Source organism: Tripterygium wilfordii, chromosome 13 (assembly GCF_013401445.1).
Source record: "Tripterygium wilfordii isolate XIE 37 chromosome 13, ASM1340144v1, whole genome shotgun sequence".
Lineage (NCBI taxonomy): Eukaryota > Viridiplantae > Streptophyta > Magnoliopsida > Celastrales > Celastraceae > Tripterygium > Tripterygium wilfordii.
This window is the reverse complement of record NC_052244.1, coordinates 4,618,292-4,637,228: the sequence shown is the minus strand read 5'-3', so window position 1 is coordinate 4,637,228 and position 18,937 is coordinate 4,618,292. Positions and strand designations below refer to the sequence as shown.

General features: G+C 37.4%; 1 protein-coding gene, 1 long non-coding RNA gene and 1 pseudogene across 2 annotated transcripts; 1 reads left to right on the top strand and 2 right to left on the bottom strand.

The window, feature by feature from the left end:
- Positions 1-6,214: 6,214 nt before the first annotated feature.
- Positions 6,215-7,311, top strand: LOC120012932. The gene is made up of 4 exons (XR_005471311.1): positions 6,215-6,292; positions 6,409-6,479; positions 6,557-6,615; positions 7,251-7,311. It is a non-coding gene; the product is annotated as an uncharacterized LOC120012932 (long non-coding RNA).
- A 2,727-nt stretch (positions 7,312-10,038) lies between these two features.
- LOC120012456 lies at positions 10,039-12,615 on the bottom strand (annotated as a pseudogene).
- Positions 12,616-13,932: 1,317 nt separating this feature from the next.
- On the bottom strand, positions 13,933-18,302 carry LOC120012931 (phytoene synthase 2, chloroplastic-like). The gene is made up of 7 exons (XM_038864499.1): positions 18,172-18,302; positions 17,347-17,894; positions 17,212-17,262; positions 16,150-16,322; positions 15,450-15,685; positions 14,755-14,947; positions 13,933-14,310 (listed from the first exon to the last, which is right to left on the bottom strand). Exons 2-7 carry the CDS (start codon positions 17,786-17,788, stop codon positions 14,131-14,133), a joined length of 1,275 nt encoding a protein of 424 aa, XP_038720427.1. The 5' UTR covers positions 17,789-17,894; positions 18,172-18,302; the 3' UTR covers positions 13,933-14,130.
- Positions 18,303-18,937: the final 635 nt, after the last annotated feature.

The following is an 18,937-nucleotide window of genomic DNA, read 5'->3' as shown; positions in this document are numbered from 1 at the left end:
GAAATAACTCAGCAGACCTTGAATAAAGGGGGATGTTAGGGATCGACATTTCAAAACTCCTCGCTGGAAGATTAGATGGAAGATCAGCACCCGATAGTCTCAACTCCTTTTCAATCAGAGCTCTCAGAGGTGAAACTGGATGAACAGGATCTTTTCCTTCCCTTCTTACGGTTTCCTCTCTCACCTCATCATCAGGAACTTGAATGATATCACCGGCTTCCTTGCTCAATCCTGTACTTTCACCTACCAAAGAAGGAGATGATAGCTTGGGTTTCTTCTTCCTTACAAGTGTAGGGTCATCATCTATAGTGCTCTCAGGAACTTCAGGAGTCTCAATAACTTCAGCAATTATTCCTAATTCACTGTGAATTCTTAAGCTAGACTCATGTTTCTTCTTTGTTCTTCTCTCCTTAGAGCTTCTCTGAATTTTCTTCTTATCAGTAATCTCTTTCAGAGTCAAATGAACGATTGTTCTTGGGGCCATATGAGGTTCTGTCAAAAATCAAAAAAGAAATTGTTAGAAACAAGAAACAAAACCAAAAACATAAACGTTTCATCAACTTACTTCCATAATAGCCTGACTTTCACTCGGAATAATCTGGGGACCAAAATTAGATTCGTCCCTTTCGTTTTCCCTCTCAAACCTATCGATAAATTCTTCGGAGGAACCAAACCAAGCCATGATTGAAAACTCAAAAAAGAAGAAGTCAAGAAACGTATCGAAAGTCGAATCGTGTTCTTGAAGTTTGAGATAATGGGTGGTTACAGTAACCCATTAAAAAACCCCTCGAGGACTAAATAGTAAATTCAAAATTCAAAAGTTAAAACTCCTCGGAAATCGTTCTTCCCCGAACTAATCAGAGCCGTTTGATCAAAAGTAACTTCTCGGTAAATGGCGAAAATGGTGGCGCTACATTATCACATTTCCTTAAAGACTAGTTAGAATCGAAACACGATTTAACTCCTAAAGTTGTGCTCCTTTCCTTATAAATACACTAAGGAAAACCAAAGAACCATCACTGCCAAAACCTAAAAAACTTCTACAGTCATGAGTTCTTCCAAGCTTCCTATTAGGCCTGAAGGATCATCTGAAATTGCAGAAGAACTTCAACAATTGAAGTTCTACCCCGATGGGTATGATCCTCACCAACATGTCTCCGATCTGCAAGATCTGGTGCTACGCTTGGATAAAGACCTCCATGAAGCAAAGAGAAGGATAATGGAACTTACCAGAGCCTACAAGTTGGCAGGAAGTCGCTTTATCGGCTTTGGGATATGTCAGAATATGCTGCCATGGAGGAGGATCCTCAAAAGCTACGACGAGCTTTACAAAACATCAATCTTTTGATGAAAAATAATCTAGTTAGAATGTATCATGCCTTATAGCCAAGACCTTAAAGGCTTAAGCAGTTTATATAGTAACTTTTTATAAATCTTATTTCATGTTTATTTGATCTCTATCAAAGATAAAGCTCTTAGACAAACCAAAAATCTCTTCGTTAGATTCCATGTTTATTTGGTCTCTGTCAAAGATAAAGCTTTAAGACGATACAAAAATATCCTCGTTAGAAGACAAAGCTCTGTTAAAGGAAGATGAAGCTTCTCAAAATTCCAAAGATAACTCAACTCCAATAAATTAGCATCAATTCTAATAAATTAAAATTTAACAATCGAGAAACCAAAGGCATTACAACTCCTCGAGAAGAGACGTGGATTAATTTCACAACCGTCCATCTTCCCGTTATCTATCACAACTTCCAAAGGAAAGATAACTTCCTTCATATTCCATTCGTATAAATATGAAAAGAAGGAATTAAAAGAAGACAATATTTTCCCCAAAAAATCTTTGAGGATGGATACTCCCAACTCTCCACCTGCGAAGAAATCTTAAATCGATGAAGGTTCTACTTCTAAAGGGAATGAAGATGGAAATGATCCCAGATTCAACCTCTCTCCTATAAGAGAAGAAGTATACGAAGACGATCACGAGAAAACCATCGAATCTCTAAAGGGAGCCTTGATGGAAACCAAAAGAATACTCGAAAAAACAACCAACAAAGTCCAAGATTATAGAAGACAACTCATGGTCTCAAAGTATGCCATACAAGGCATTCAATATATGTCGTGGGGCAAACAAGCAAGTAGTCACGATCCAGATAAATTGCACGAAGCAATCACTGAGATCACAGTACAGCTTAGATCTGTTGTAGATGGAATAGATAGTGTTCTTTACACTCTAGATTAAAATTCCTGTTTATTGTCCTTGCTTCAGTTTCATTTCGAAAAAGATTTCCACGAAAGTCCATTTTATTGAAAAGAGACAATTTACCATGAATATAAAAGGCGGGATATTCGAATCGTTTATTCAATTCCAAAATACGAAGAGACATTTTAATCTCTAAAAACGGTGCAACTGTTTAACTTCCCTGCGTTCTTCAGTAACTACTTCTTTGAACGTGATTCCTTCACCTTTAAATACACGATAAGAAGGAAGGAGAAAACATCCCTTCTTCCCTCCAAAAATCTCTCAACACTTAACAAAATAAGTTATTCTGATTCAACTCCTGTGAAAAGTACACTGGATGAGAAAGAGAACCACGTTCCTACAAAGAAGGCAAGAAATGAAGGTCCATGGTCTTCAAAAAGGACAGAGACCAAAGGAGAAGGTTCCACATCTCGAAACAACGAAGAACCAGACGATTCTGTCGTTGAAATATTTGTAGTGTCTAAAGAATTGTATGAGGAAAACCCTTAAACTCCATTGAAGGTTTAAAAGGACTTCTAGAGGAGGCCGAAAGAAATCTTCAAAACGAGTACGAATGAAACCAATCTTATACGGACGTGCTTCGAGCAGCCAGAGATGCGTTGAACAGAGTTCGTGATAATGCTTGGGGTTATTCTCGAAATCAAAATATTTATCGATTACAAGAATCCCTCTTAGATCTTGCAGCCCATGTTGGAAATGCAACGAATATCATAAACGATGTTATTCGTACCTAGGCTCGTTAAAAGTTATATCTGTTGGGATTATGTCCTAAAAACATACCATGTATGACAGTTCTGAGGTTTATTGATGAATATTTAATATTGCATTATGTGTATTAGATGTATTTTCATTTATGTATGAATATTCCATCAATGTCTAGGGATGTTATTTATAGTAATCTTAGATACTCAGATACACTTTATGTGTGAGTATAGACAGACACAAGATTCACTATTACATCCGAAATAAATTAGTCACAACCAGATTAACAAAGTTAGGCACTTTGTTGATATAGGTCGTAGTGCATGGACATCTCCAAATAGGGGAGTGGTTTGTCTTGATCACTCGAGAGGAGTCTCGGATTGGTGCACTAGTGTATGTAACGAAACATACATTGACGGACTTACATAGGAAAGAACAACCAGAAAAGTATTATCAATGAGTTGTTCATCCTATAGCTGTGAGAGTACGATATCTCTTAAGCTTGAGTAGGTCAATACTTTCATACTTATAGCGTGTGCGTTTTGATTCATCAATGAGTGAGACACACACTATTGTCAATATACTCGATGGATTGGATGTATGCCACTAGGGTGTGGGAGCATATCTACAAAATAGTCATTCATGTACTTTCGGGATACGGAAGTGTAAGCACCCACCTGAAAGGTTCAAATTAATCTACTCAGAAACTCTGCAGAGTGATCCTTATGGATCAAGCGTTAGCATTTAGATTGATCGACAGGTCAATCTAATACGCTTAGTGGATAGATATAAGGGAACTGAGAACTCAGGGGAAATATGGACTTTGGAGTGTTTGATAGTACACAAACTCTCACTTCAACTTACCGGGTGTTGCATGGAGGATATATTCGTACACATCTCACAGGTCAGGGATAGGTTTCTAATAAGGAAAAGCCTCGATGTAAGAATCGTACATCTCTGGGAGTTCATCCATAGTTCAGGTGGTGTCAGATGAACATTGGATTGAAATATTATTCCTAGTCATAGGGTTTGGCGGTAAAGAATAATATTTCGGGAGCCTAGATTTGTATGTCCTGCGGAGTCCCCTTGGTAGCCTCATTCTAGTCTCTCGTCCTATTAAAGGAAGATCGGCAAATTTCACCATATCACAACGGTCATTGGGATATTTAGAAGAATAGAATTTGTATAACAAATAGATATAATTTTATTGGGTTTTGGATTTCCAAAGATAACCCTAAGATGAAATTATTTTTTGTTAAGATATACAAAATTCTTGTAAGTGTATTTATGATAAAATAATAAGTCTCGGAATTTCGATTTAGATTGTAAAAGACATATTTTACATAATCGAAATTAAAATCAAGAATGGGCCAAGGACTAGAATAATATTTGAGCCTTGAATTCTTGAATGATTGGGCCAAACTAGGCTCAAATCATGCTTTGAAAAACAAAGCAAGGAAAGCCCATTAAAGAAGCAAAGTCGGCCCCGATTATACATGTTATAATGATTCTCGGTTTTCTTACTTTCCTAATTCCAATATAATTGGAAAACCTAGGGCTAATGAGACTCTTTATTAAATCATATATATAAACATCACTCTCTTGGTCAAGGTCACATTTTAGAGAAGCACAAAAAGGAAAGACTTCTCTGAAATATAAAAACACAAAAGAAAAACCTAGAGTGACCAAGAAAAGTGATAGCCGTGTAGTTGTTTTTTGGTTCACCACCATTCGGTGATTCTTTGCTTTGCACATTCGCAAGGAGATTAAGGGGAATACCAAGGAAACGACGTAGGCTTTCCAAGTTGGTAGAGATCAAGACGGTGGTTCGTGCGTTCAAGAAAAAGAAGAAAGCGTAGGACCTCTATTTTGAAGAGGTTGGTTAATCTCTAACTTTCTTGATGTCATGTTGTGTGTGCTTGATCTTGTTTTAATAATTGTTAGGATATAAACCTAGAAGCATGCTAGGATTATTTACAAAGATTAAAACTTGATCTTATGTGTTCGATTAACATGTTAAAATAATATTTGAGATCAAATAAATTTTTAGAAGCATGTTAGGCAAAAACACGCTATGGCCGTAGGGCATCATTCGTTAAATTTTGATTTATACCTATGCTAAGACGATCCTAGTTAGCTTCCGCTGTGTGTCTAAAATTAGTTTTAGCAACCAACAATATCCTTGCATATTTATTTCCATGAATGAAGTATTTATGTTTTATCTCGAAAGAAATATCTTTTGTTACTTTCATTGCTCTGAAATTGCAATTGCAGAATAACTTCAACAGTCGAAGATACAAAAATCACAAACAGAAGTAAAGAGATGAATAACTCTACAGAAGACACAACCCCAAACAAAATATTTTTAAGCTTAAATCAAACTTAAAAATAGGGGGCAAAGTGTAGGGGTCAAGTTCTACCTTAACAAATTACATGGGTCCTGTTCAACCCAACCAATTATATAGGTCCTGTTCAACCCAACCTTTGTACAATACAAACGGGCCAGACCAAACACAAAAGCCCAACAGAGGCTAGGTCTACAAAGCCCAACAACCATCAGACCAGAACATATAGTCCAAAAAGGACTTGGTCTTAAAAAGGCAATACAAAGCCGATACAAGTAAGGTCGAACCAATAACTAAAGGACAAAGCCGAAGATAAGGCAGTTCCTCGTTAAATGGTAACAGTTGAAACTACTGCAAACTCCTCCAAACGGCCATAAACTCCTTCCAACTACTATGAACTTCTCCAACTGCCACAATTGCTGGTAACCGCTCAAAGAAAGCATAAAAGGAGTTCATTAGGACAAGGAGGGGGGTATTCGACTTGACAGAGACTTTGATTTCTTACTCACTCTGTAATCTCAAGTGATAAATAAAGACTACCGTATCATTCTGCATCGTGGACCTAGGCTCAACGCCGAACCATGTAAAATCTCTCTGTTTTGTCTTATATTTACCCAATCACCTTCAAACAATTCTGTGAAAACCCAATTAAAAAAAATGGTGAATTGTCCGAACACCCAAACAAGTGTCCGGACACCTCGAGCAATTTTTGAACAGTTTTACACTCTGTCCCATTTTCTTCACAAAGTGTCCGGACACCCCTTGGAGCCGTCCGGACACCTATCGGGAAATTGGGTTTTTAAAAGACTTGAAAGGGCAAAAATTTGGACTTATTCTCATTCCTTTGACAGAAGAAAGGCCGAGAGAGAGAGAAGTAGAGAGAGAGTGATGGTTGTGAAGGAGATCAAGGAGAAGAAAGGTTGAATCAAGGGTTTGGAATTTGTATAAGCTTGGTTTTCAAGATTTCTTCAAGATTGAGGTAAGATTTCCATGGGTTTTGAAACTAGGGTTATGGGTTTTGTGTGATTTCGTGAAAGTGGAGGCTTTGGGCTAAAAGTTTGTTGTTTAATCAAAGTTTATGTATATTGATGCTAGATTTGAGCTTGGATTGAAGTGTGGAGATAGGAGGAGAAGGGATTGAGCAAGGGTTTGAAGAATTGACTAAGGTAAGTGTCTTATTGTGAATGTATGTGTTGAAATTGATATTGTTGGAAGGGAAGTGATTGTAAATGTTATGAATTAGGTTATTTGAACTTGGAGAAGTGGTTGCTAGAGTTGTGGTGAGGTTTTTGCTCAAACGAGGTAGGGATTTTCTTAACCCTTAATCTCAAAACACTATTGGCTACCCAAATTGTGTTAAATTCATTAGTTTCCGCCTTTTTGTTCAAGGGAAAACAAACCTTGGATTGTGTGCTATTGTGAACTCAAATTTGCTATATTGTGTGTTTGATGTTGAATGCATTACCCGTGGACACTCGATCATCTATCGAGTAGTCGATACTCTTGATCATATGTTTTAATGAATTTGCGCGCAATGAATTTTGTTGCATAACATTAATGTGTGATATTGCATTGGTTGCATGATAGAGGTAGTGGATTGGATTTTGGTACGTACGTCAACGTGTACTAGTGGTTCCGGTTATTTGGCTCTAGGGACACGGTTGATAGTACTTGTATGAACATGCACTACTGGTTCCGGCTAATTGGCACTAGTGGCATGGTATGGAGTAATTGTGAGAGCATGTGCTAGTGGTTCCGGTTAATTGGCTCTAGCGACATGGCTCGGTTGGATGTACGGATTGCATTTGTTTGACAACATGGCATATTGTTGCATAGCCTTATTTCTTATGATATTCCGGCCTTATTCCTTATTTTATGCTCCTATTCGATATCCCTGCTGAGCCTCCTGCTCACCGTGTTATATTTCCCCTCCTCAGGTGATATAGGTACTAGCGCTAGTGCTCCGACTACGGATCAGCAGGGAGGAGCGTGACGCGGATGGCCTGGACTTGTGAGGGTTTGTTGTTTTATTTTTGTGTGGTGTTTGGTTAGTCTTTGGCTTAATTGTATATTGGGATATATACGAGTACGTAATGTGTGGGATGAATGATGATTTTGGATGGTTAGGCTTGATGCCTTGGTATGTATGTGCGTATGATGATTTATGATTGGGATGATATGGCCTGAGGCCCTGGATGTTTAGTTTGGTGATATGGAAATTGTTGGTTTAAATTGCTATATGTTTTGTGCAGGAGGCATTCTCCGATATACGGGGAGGTGCTGCCGGATTTTTGTTTAAATATAAGTTTTGTTAAAAATTGTGTTGGTATAATTGTGAATAATGGTATTGGAGTCCTTGTTTTGGGTGGCGGCACGTGGGTGCACACACGTGTTGCCAATAAGTCAAGTTCCTGGGACGGGGCGTAACAAATTCGGTTGTCGATAATTTACATCAACAATAACCAAACAAGTTGGTCAATTAACTCCCTCAGATGTATATTAGCTTCTAGTTGAGACTCTCTTTTATTTGACACAGAACACAGACCAAGATGCCTAAGAGGTTTTAGTTTATAAATGCTGGTGGGGATATTCTTAAGCCTCCTGCACCCACCAAGGTCCAACGTAAGTAGGGATTTGAGATTGCAAATTGTTGATGGAACTTCTTCGATTGCAGTGTCATATAAATATAAATATTTGATTTTCAATGGTACCTCTGGAAATCTCTTGATAAGAGAACATCCCCAAAGTCCCAGGTATTCAAGATTTGTAGCCAGTGAGAGGTCTGGAATTTCAATCAACTTCTTCGAATAAAGGAGATCAATCTCCTTCAAGTGCACAAGATTCTACAACAACAATAAAATTATTATTTAAACGTTACATCATAAATAGTACAAGAACATTTTACTTGGAATGTTCTCTCAATATTTCATTCATACTCTACATAACCTATCTACTAAAAAGTAAATACCGGGTTCTTTAATTTCATGGAAAACATATATAACGCACAAGATTTTATATATTTTCCAAGTTTTATGATTTTTTATTTTGAAAAAAGTTTTAGGAGTTATCCATTCTCTTTTAAGGATTTATTTCCGTTTCATACGAATTTTTTCAAAGTAAAGTAATTTTTGCTATATTTTATTTGGTATTTTGTAAGGCCAAAGAATTATAATACAAGCACCAAAATAATGCTACTATATGGAAAAATTCGTGCAGATGGATTATGAATAAAAAATTATGACAGCTTGAAACATTATAAACAGACAAAAGTTGTTATTCTAATCATTTTTCATTAATTTTTAGAATGCTTGGTATTAATAGTAATATATATTAAGAGAAAAAGATCTCTGATATGTTACTACTTTTTTTTTTTTGAGAAATCTAGTATTTATGATTTGTGAATACGTACATGACAAGGAAAAATGTAAAAGTATACCTGTTTTCCATTCCACAATCGTTCAACATGGCTGTTAGGCACTTTGAGACTAACTGGATTCTCCGCAAGACAATCTAATGGCAAATATGTCAAAGGGTATATGTCCCAATGCAAATATCTTAACTTGTTAGGAAGATACTAAGGCCTTGAGGAAGGCACATAACGGACAAAGGGACTCTGATTTTGAGGAACTCAAGATTGTGCATCCTTTGAAATGCTCCTGGATTTATGCTCAAGTCTCTTAGTTGATACATGTCCAACAATATACCTTTGCTTGCCATAGTCCTCTACAAAATGATTGTTGTAAAAAAAATATGAATAACGACATTTTCTACCAATGAGGTTACATACAAAATACAAAAAGCTACAATATTAGAGTGTGTTTGGAAATAGTTTCCTTTTTTAATTTCCAAAAAGCGTTTTGAAACAAGTTTTGAAAACAAATTTTGGTTTCAATTTTTGGCCCAATTTGTTGTGATTAAGGCCCATTATTGTTACCCAAGGCCCGTTCTCAAAAGGCCCATTATTGTTGAAACCATAAGATTCAAATACAGAAATATGGGTCATTTTGACCCGGTTCAAGTCAATGCCGGATCTCCGGCTTCCGGTGGCCGTTGTGACCGGTCAAGGCATGGAATGTGTAGTGCTCTGACCGAACAACCTTTCTGGTGTGGTGGTGACCATTGATGACTCAAATAACGTCCGGATCGGGCGTTTGAAGCTACGGTGGGTCTTGACCTTACGAGGGAATTTCCGGCGAGCATGGTCACTTTTAACGGCTGGGCTTGGTCGGAGATGGATGGTGGAAGTCCAGAGCTTCATTTCGGTGGTCCGGTGCTCCAAATCGGTGACCGGATGGTGATGTGCCATGGGAAGGTGGTGGTGCACGGGGGAGAGAGGAGAGGAGGAGAGAGAGGAGAGATGATGAAGATGATTTTATTTACAAAATTGCCATTGGTCTTTGACTTATTGACCAAAATTTTGCAAAACTTGATTTAGTTGTTTTGCTTTTTTGCTTTTTAAAAACTAAAAGTAGTTTTCAATTTTTTGAAAACAAGATGGTAAAAACATGTGCCAAACAAATTTTCATACACATTTTTGTTTTTGAAAACAGAAAACTGTTTTCAAAACTACAACCAAACACACTCTTAGTCTCTTACCGTGTTATTTTTCAGTACATGACAGATGTCACTATAATCCCATAGCCTGATGCGTTTTCCTGGCTCTTCAATCGATTCTTCACGAACAATTTGTCAACCCATTTCTTGTAGCAGGTCATGCATCCATACTCAACCCGTTTGAATAGTGATAAGAGATTCGATATTCGTAGAATAATTGCAAGCATCATGGAACCATTTGACTTCATAAACATCCTCTCCTTTAAAGAAACAAGCAATAATAAGAAACAGATCTTTTTGTTGGTGGTCCAATCCATCATAGCTGATACGCAACACTTGTTGCACATCCTTGTTTGGGGTGCTCTCTAATTTCGTTAATGCACTTTCCTGTTCTTGCTTGCTGCTTCCACATAGATGGGAACCCAAGATTTTAAGAGCCAATGGATGACCATTTGCATAATTTATTGCCTTGTTTAACAGTTTCTTGTGATGACTTTCTAGTGGAGCCTCTTGTTTGAAAGCGTATCGGCTAAATAGACAAAGACTTTTTTTTGTAATCCAACCCTGGAACGTCATAGATCCCATCAACTCCTCCATTCTTAAGCACATGTTTGTCACTACTTGTTATGATGACAATACTTCCTAGACCAACGTAATCGCATTGTCCAACTAAAATTTCTATATGCTGAAAATCATCTACATCATCCAAAACAATAAGAACCTTCATTCGACGGAGTCTATCCCTTATAAATGGAATTCCTGAATTAGGAGTGCCTACATTTAAGTTCCCATCCTTCAGTAATCCTGTAACAAGTTTTTCTCATAACTTACTTAACCCATGCTTCTCACATGTTTCTCTAAAATCTCCAATAATATAATGCCCTTCAAATCGGTAATAAAAATGGTTGAAAAATTCTATAGCAAGTGTTGTCTTACCAATACCTCCCATCCCCCAAAGTCCTAAGATACGAACATCTTTATTAATCATACTCAATAATGATTCAATTCGATCAAAGTGAGAACCCATTCCAACAAGATCACCAAAATTGCTTGAGGGAGTGTAGTAAAGCTTGCCTAAAATATCTCGTACAATACTTTTAACAAGCATAGCTTCATGCCTGAAAAGAAGAGAATTAACCTGAATTACACACTGATTTTGAACAAAAAACATTATTGTTGTAATCTTAAGAGTATCAAGAAGGGAGAAAAAGAAAGTACTTACCTTGTGACCTTTGAATCCCATCCAGATAAATTAGCAGCTATTTTCAAAGCATCCCTCCATATTTGTATCTTTAGATGACCTTCATACGGAGCTAAAGCTTGTCCAAAAGGGCCTGATTGGTTTCTTACATGTGATGGATCCACTTTGAAGAAGACTGGTATAACAATTTGTCCATTTTCTTTGTTACACTCGATGATTTTCACAAGTTCATCTAAACACCATCTTGAAGAAGCATAGTTCTCAGAGAAAATGACAAGTGAGATTTTCACAAGTTCATCTAAACGTCATCTCCTCTATTGAGGTCATTATCAATGAAAGTTTGGATTCTTGCATTACACAAAGCATCATATACATGACTGATAATGTTTTCACGAGCGTCACTTCCTCTGAAACTAATGAAAACATCGTATTCCTTTTTCTTGGTAGCTTACTGATGTAAACATCGTTCGTGAATCCCACATCGGTGGATTCAGGTTCCAAGTTGCAGTATATAAGTGGGCCAAACCTAACATTGGACAACCGGTTTTCTAGTGGCTAGTTAGGGTCTGCTTGTGGCTGGGCTTGGGCCTGGAATCCCACATCGGTGGATTCAGGTTCCAAGTTGCAGTATATAAGTGGGCCAAACCTAACATTGGACAACCGGTTTTCTAGTGGCTAGTTAGGGTCTGCTTGTGGCTGGGCTTGGGCCTGGATTTATATCAGAGCAGGTTTCGAAAACACGTGTCAGCCGGGGCCCGGAGGGGTAGCAGCGGCGTGTCGGAGAGGGTGTGAATGATGTAAACATCGTTCGTGAATCCCACATCGGTGGATTCAGGTTCCAAGTTGCAGTATATAAGTGGGCCAAACCTAACATTGGACAACCGGTTTTCTAGTGGCTAGTTAGGGTCTGCTTGTGGCTGGGCTTGGGCCTGGATTTACATCAGAAATGATGTAAACATCGTTCGTGAATCCCACATCGGTGGATTCAGGTTCCAAGTTGTAGTATATAAGTGGGCCAAACCTAACATTGGATAACCGGTTTTCTAGTGGCTAGTTAGGGTCGCTTGTGGCTGGGCTTGGGCCTGGATTTACATCAGAGCAGGTTTCGAAAACACGTGTCAGCCGGGGCCCGGAGGGGTAGCAGCGGCGTGTCGGAGAGGGTGTGAATGATGTAAACATCGTTCGTGAATCCCACATCGGTGGATTCAGGTTCCAAGTTGCAGTATATAAGTGGGCCAAACCTAACATTGGACAACCGGTTTTCTAGTGGCTAGTTAGGGTCTGCTTGTGGCTGGGCTTGGGCCTGGATTTACATCAGAGCAGGTTTCGAAAACACGTGTCAGCCGGGGCCCGGAGGGGTAGCAGCGGCGTGTCGGAGAGGGTGTGAATGATGTAAACATCGTTCGTGAATCCCACATCGGTGGATTCAGGTTCCAAGTTGCAGTATATAAGTGGGCCAAACCTAACATTGGACAACCGGTTTTCTAGTGGCTAGTTAGGGTCTGCTTGTGGTTGGGCTTGGGCCTGGATTTACATCACTTACCCATTTATTTGACAAATTTAGTTCAGTCCAAATATTATATATTATTATAAGACGACTTCAAAGTCTAGCTGAAAACAACTCTTTTTTCTCCCAAACAAATTCAGCTGAAGTGACGGAGTTGGTTCGGTCCAAATATTATTATTATAACACGATTTCAAAGTCCAAATGAAAACAACTTTCTTTTTTCTCCCAAACAAATTGCTAGTTATATTTATAACGAAAGGCAAAGGATAAAAAACATTAAAAAAAAAAATAACGAAAATAACATGTGGCCTAATGAGGCATTTGGTTGATAATTGTGTGAAGCGAGCATGAGATGAGGAGGAGGTGAGTGTGAGGTGAGTGTGAGACGAGTATGGAGTGAGCATAGTCATGTTTGGTATAAAATAAAGTGTGAACATGAGTGTGAGAATATTAATAGTACAATTTCCATATTATCCGTTTTTTCTTTTAGAAAATAAAATAATATTTCATAACAAAGGTAAAAAAAAGTTTTTTACACATCAAAACTCATTCTCCTTTGTGAGATTAGCCAAGCCATTCACACGATTTTGGTAAGCTTGGCTATTCTTCACAAGGGAGAATAGAGGTGGGATGAGTTTGAGAATCCTCCCTCCAAAACTCAACAAAACAAGAGAATATTTAATCTCATCATCATCTCACCCTCATTCACCCCTCAAAACACCAACCAAATGCCCCATAATAGTTTGGTAGGCCAAGGGAACCCAACATGTTTATTCTATTGATTTAATCAATGGAATAACTTTATTCCACTATTTTATCTCATAATTCATTACCAAAATTTATTGTTTTAATATAAATTCCATTATTTTTTAAAACACAGTTTATAATTCATTGTTTTAGTTTTGAATCCATTGTTTTTGAAATTCCATTGAAAAAAAACAATGGAATTAAGATTCACCCGATAAATTGGACTTCTCATAGTTAAGACATGGTCTACATATATACCTGAGATTCACAATGGCTCGGGTCAGGTTCAACGTCAGCTTCAGGGTGAGGTAGAACCGTAAAGGTGTCAAACGAGTCTTGATAGGCCTTGCCAAGCACCTCAATGCGGGCTGAGCCGAGTTTTCAGCCCAGATGGGTTAGCCCGCCTGATAGTTCATGGCTAGATTGTTTATTTTAAATGTCTAAAATGTCCCCCCCTAACAACTATAAAACGGATAGAGATCTATTAACCCCACCGGTTTCTATGGTACCTTCAGAAAGTGCTTCTCTTATAGGTTAATGTAATTAGCGAACTAAATCATATTCCAACAATCATCACCTTTCATGAATTCATTAGAAGTCGACCGTCGCCTCGTCAAAACAGAGTCTTTCAATAACCAATCCATCGTTGAAGCAAAAAAATCATCTTAAAAAGGTGAAGAAACCATTTTGCATTTGAAACTCAAATCATTACTTGCTGCATTACATCGACTCTAGTATACAATATATAAATTTTTATCCTCTACCTTGATTGATATACTGTACTATACATGATGATAGAGAATTCTGTTCACATCTTGTTGGAAGCCAAAGCTGTTCTTGATGGACGGATAAGAGATCTTGTGTATGCAACCGGCAAAGCAAGTAGCTTCTTTGCCTTGCTCACATAAGCCCTTCTCGTGAAGTTGTTGTAGTCGTTAGCTTCTATCTCGTCTAGTATTTGACGATACAACAGCAACGATGCCCATACCTGCAACAATGGAAATTAACATGATGCATTAATAAACAATTTCAGGGACGAATGACCTTGTGGGGAGAAAAGGAACAGAACATGAGAATGGATTGAAAATGGTGTGGACAACGCTAGATTACTTAAACAACGAGTTTCAAAATCCTAATGAATCGGATAATCTTGTGGTCTGTCCCTCATTAAAAGTCTCATGAAAAAATTGTTCCTGATGAAAATATTTCTACCAATCATTAAGAAAAATACCAACTCACAAGTCAAAAGCATGTCACACTTCTGCAGTCAACACTCAATGGTTTGTCTTAGTTATGTTCGACTTCGTTGCAGTGTGATTAAGATAAATTAAAACTGTTTGAGCCCAAATTATAGATGATGATCAGTCTCTTTTATCATTTCTTTTGTTTAATGACAATATATGAATGTTAACAGAAGTTCTGAATTATTTACCGGCCATCTACTGGCTGCGCTCAGTTCTGTCACACCTTTCTCTGCCTCATCGAAGAACATCCTCGCCCTCTTAATTTGACTCTTCATGAAGTTTCTCCATTTATTGGTCAACCTTCCAGCAAATATGTCATCTTCCGATATCCCAGCCAATGCCAACTCATCTTGTGGTAGATATATCCTACCTCTACTTGCACTGCAAAGAATCTCAAGTTAAGAAGATGAAACATGAAGAAAAAGTGTGACTTTGCTTTGAAATAAATTACAAAATTCAAGCAGCAGACAGTTAACCATTGAGTTATTTTATTCTGATGATCAACACGGGTAGGACAAGGAAAGGCATATAGAGAATAACCAACATGAGTATATAGTCTACGTTCAACTCCAAAGCTTTGTTACTTCAAGATAATTGACAGGACAATTGAACAACTAAAACCATAAGAGTTTTTAGTTTAGTGATACAAAAGCTCGGTTTTGGAAACAACCAGAGTCGCATTGAAAAACCTTGCAAGAACACAACAATCAATCACTTCGTACATGACAAAATAGTATCCCCAACAAGCATATTACTAATTTTGTCTTCTGATATTCTGCACATCCCAGGCACAATCATCTTACTCATAAGAGACATGAACTCCCTTAGGTGAAGGCCTTTGTGAGTAAATGAAAATGCAGAAGGAATTTAGTTCTCTACTTACTCTTCTCCAACGTCCCTGAGTATGTTGGTTAGCTGATTCGCAATACCTAATGCCAAGGCAGCATTATAAACACTCTCTGTTGTTGCCTGAGATTCAGGTGCAATGCCCATCACTGGAACGCTCATCAATCCGACAGTCCCAGCGACATAATAACAATAAAGATACAGTTCATCGAAGTTCTTGTATCTTGACTTCCTTAGGTCCATCCTCATTCCTTCAATCATGTCTTTAAATGGCTAAAATGCAGAAGTTCACAAAAGTAGGTAAAGACTCCATTGAAATGCAATACCATACAAAAAAAATCATGATTAGATATCAAGTGACTTAGAATTAGTTTCAAATGAAATAGATGATTCTAGCAGACAAAGTGATTACAAATCAGTCCAAGACAGGACAAAAGATCCAGCTCAAGAGCAGTCAGTAATTATCAATGCCTTTGGAAAAAGAAAAGGCTTGTGTTGAAGCTGAAAAACCATGAAAGGAATGAAAATAGCAAACTACATTTATCTTGTACCATGTATAGCATGGTACATATAATGCATGGTCTGGAAAAGTGCAACCCATAACTTGAAGCATCCTAGAAGGACCAGGTAAAACATTTTTCAAAAAAGTGCAATGCAGCAACAAATATATGTTAATGGTAATCAAGGAAGTATACTCATGCTGAGACCTAATTTTCTAGCCAAGGGAATTGTCTAACCTGAATATCAACAGGAAATTTCGTAACAGTATCTGATACAGCAGCGTCAAGCATATCAAATGGACGACCTTGAAAAAGATCTTCCAACCTTGCCTCCCACCTGTCTAAAGCTGTTGGTGTTATGTGCGACGCATTAGGCCCATCAACAAGCTCATCCGTCCTCCTACACCACACTGCAGGTGCAGAGGTATCATAAATATAACACCTATGTATCTTTCCATTGCAGTAGTGAATTTAAGAAATTGCAAAAGTCTGATTATTTATGAAATTAAAAAGGCAAAAGAATCAATCTTCTTCTCTTAGGAATTATGGGTTAGACTAGATCAGTGCAATCCTTCATGTAATGTGACAAACAATGTGCTAAGTTTATGGAATAAAACTCTTTTCAAAGAAAGAATCTGATTGGAAAGGTTTTGATAGCGATCTTAGGTACTGGGAATATGTTTTCATATAATGGCTTCAGTGCCCAAAATGTTCACTAAACTTACAATAAAGACAAGTAATTGGCGACTTGGCCACTGCCTTTCTACGTTCACCATTCAAACTGCCTTCAAAGTTCAAATTTTCCAAATGCTAGAAGTCTAATACATTAGAGTTGCTAAACCTAACTTCTTTGGGATTAGTAATATTACTTGTATCAAAGAATTAGTACCTAAGCTTTCTATTATCAGATAAAAGTTGAACTGATTCATCGCGTGATTGTATATTTGTAATCACTCACACAACATTACCATAAAAGTTTGACTTATCTTGAACAGTGGTTCAAGATAAGGCCAAGCTTCCACATCATTAACCAAAAGCAAGCTAAGAATCTCAAAATTTTTACACTGAAGGATATTCACATGTTTCCAAAAAGATAAGCATAAATTATTTCAGTAGGACACAAATTCAAGTAACCCCCGGAATTTTCTCTTCTTTTTGAGTACTAAAATCCCTTTCACACTGGAAAAAGTAATCAGAATAGTTGTCCTAGTGTATGAAATTCCATTTGAAAAGTGAAATTCTGTAACATTCAACTGTAAAGAAAAAGATCCAGTCTGTTCCAAAATCTTTGTGACTCACCATAGATTGCCCATATAGCTCTTCGCCTTTCAGGAGTCATTAGCAAAGTTCCTGAGAAGACAAAAGAACAAACTGACAATTCCAATCTGAGTTTGAAACCCAGAAAGTTGAAAAACCAGATTTAAGAAGGCTAACCCAAGTAAAATGTCTTTGCATACTCTGCACAAACTTCTCCACATCGGTCATAAGCTTCACTCAACAAGCTCAAAGTCCCTGGAATGGCAATATCTGGTTTCACATCTAGATCCCCTCTAGACCTCAATTGCTTCTCAACCAAGGCTGCCTGCTTCAACACGACACTATAAACCTTCTCCTCAGACGAGACAGCCATTTCTCCAGCCGGGCTAGCCACCACGCTTGATGTTACAGGGAAGTTGCTTCCACTTCTGAAATCTGCATCTGGAGAGCAATAATTCCAATTCTGTCTCCTACTCTTTTTTGCAGCACCATTAAGCATCAATCTCCTATCTTTAACAAAGAACTTTGACGAATCAATGAACCCAAAACATTTGGAGACATCTGTTGTTGTTGTGGTAGTAGTAGTAGGTGAGACAACCCATAGTAAAGCAACAGACATGTCTAGAACTAGAAACTCTTCTTCTAAACAAAACCTCTCTGCTCTTCAATCACAACTTCTTATCTTCTTTGAGTAATATGACCAAAAAGCACCAAACTTGTAGTTACTGAGCAACAAATGAAGCTTTTCTCAGCAATAACGCAAACAACAGAAAACCCACTAACCACAGATGACAGAACTATCAATGGGATCTCACAGAAATTGTGAAAGATTTTAGAGACAGACCAAAAAATTCAATAAGCTCCAACTAAGGCTCTAACACTTCATATTGGGTAATGGGTTTTGCTCTGTGACTCAATTGGATGGAACGAGATCACATCTTCCTTATCAACAAAACGAAAAGACACTACGAAAATGGATGAATATACAATAGAAAAACGCACCTTTATTGATTAAGAACCGCTAAGACGAGCTTTTGTAATAGTAAGGACAAAAAAATTGAAAACTAACAACTGTCACTATAGCTCTCCACTCTTCCAGAGTCCAGACCATTTCAGGGTTTTGTTTTGTTTATCGTCTATTACGTTTTTGGTGGTGGAAAAAAAAGGTGAACTTTCTCGCTTGACGGTTTGAGACGAGTGCTTGAAAATGTGGATCCGGATGGTTTGTTAACGGTTCGGCTCAAGCAGCATTTTTTTTTTATTTTTGGAAAACAAATATTATTTATTGTTTTATTTGTAAACGATAATGAAACTATATAAGTTTATTTTTTTGGATATTCGATATGAGCGTAAACTCAGATTTTGCCCCAACGACGGAATAAATTGAGACAAAACTCATTACATGGGCAAAAAATAATTTTAAAGCATTCTTGTATAGAAAAATAAAATATCATATTGATTCAGAACATTTTACCAATTATAGAAAAAAATCATGATCATCAATGACATCATTGTTGTAATTGAAAAAAACCATATCTTATATTTAATTTTTCATCATTATGCCATTAATATATTATTTATTATTATGTCAAAAAAATAAAAAAATGATGGCATTGGAAACCAAATTGAGTTATGACATTGCATTTTAAAGCAAAAAAGACAAATATTGAAACTTCAAATACATTTGCGACATTGCCTCGGAAGCAAAAGACAAATACTTCAATTTACCAAAAATAAAACTAAAAAAAAAAAAAAAAACACCAAATTT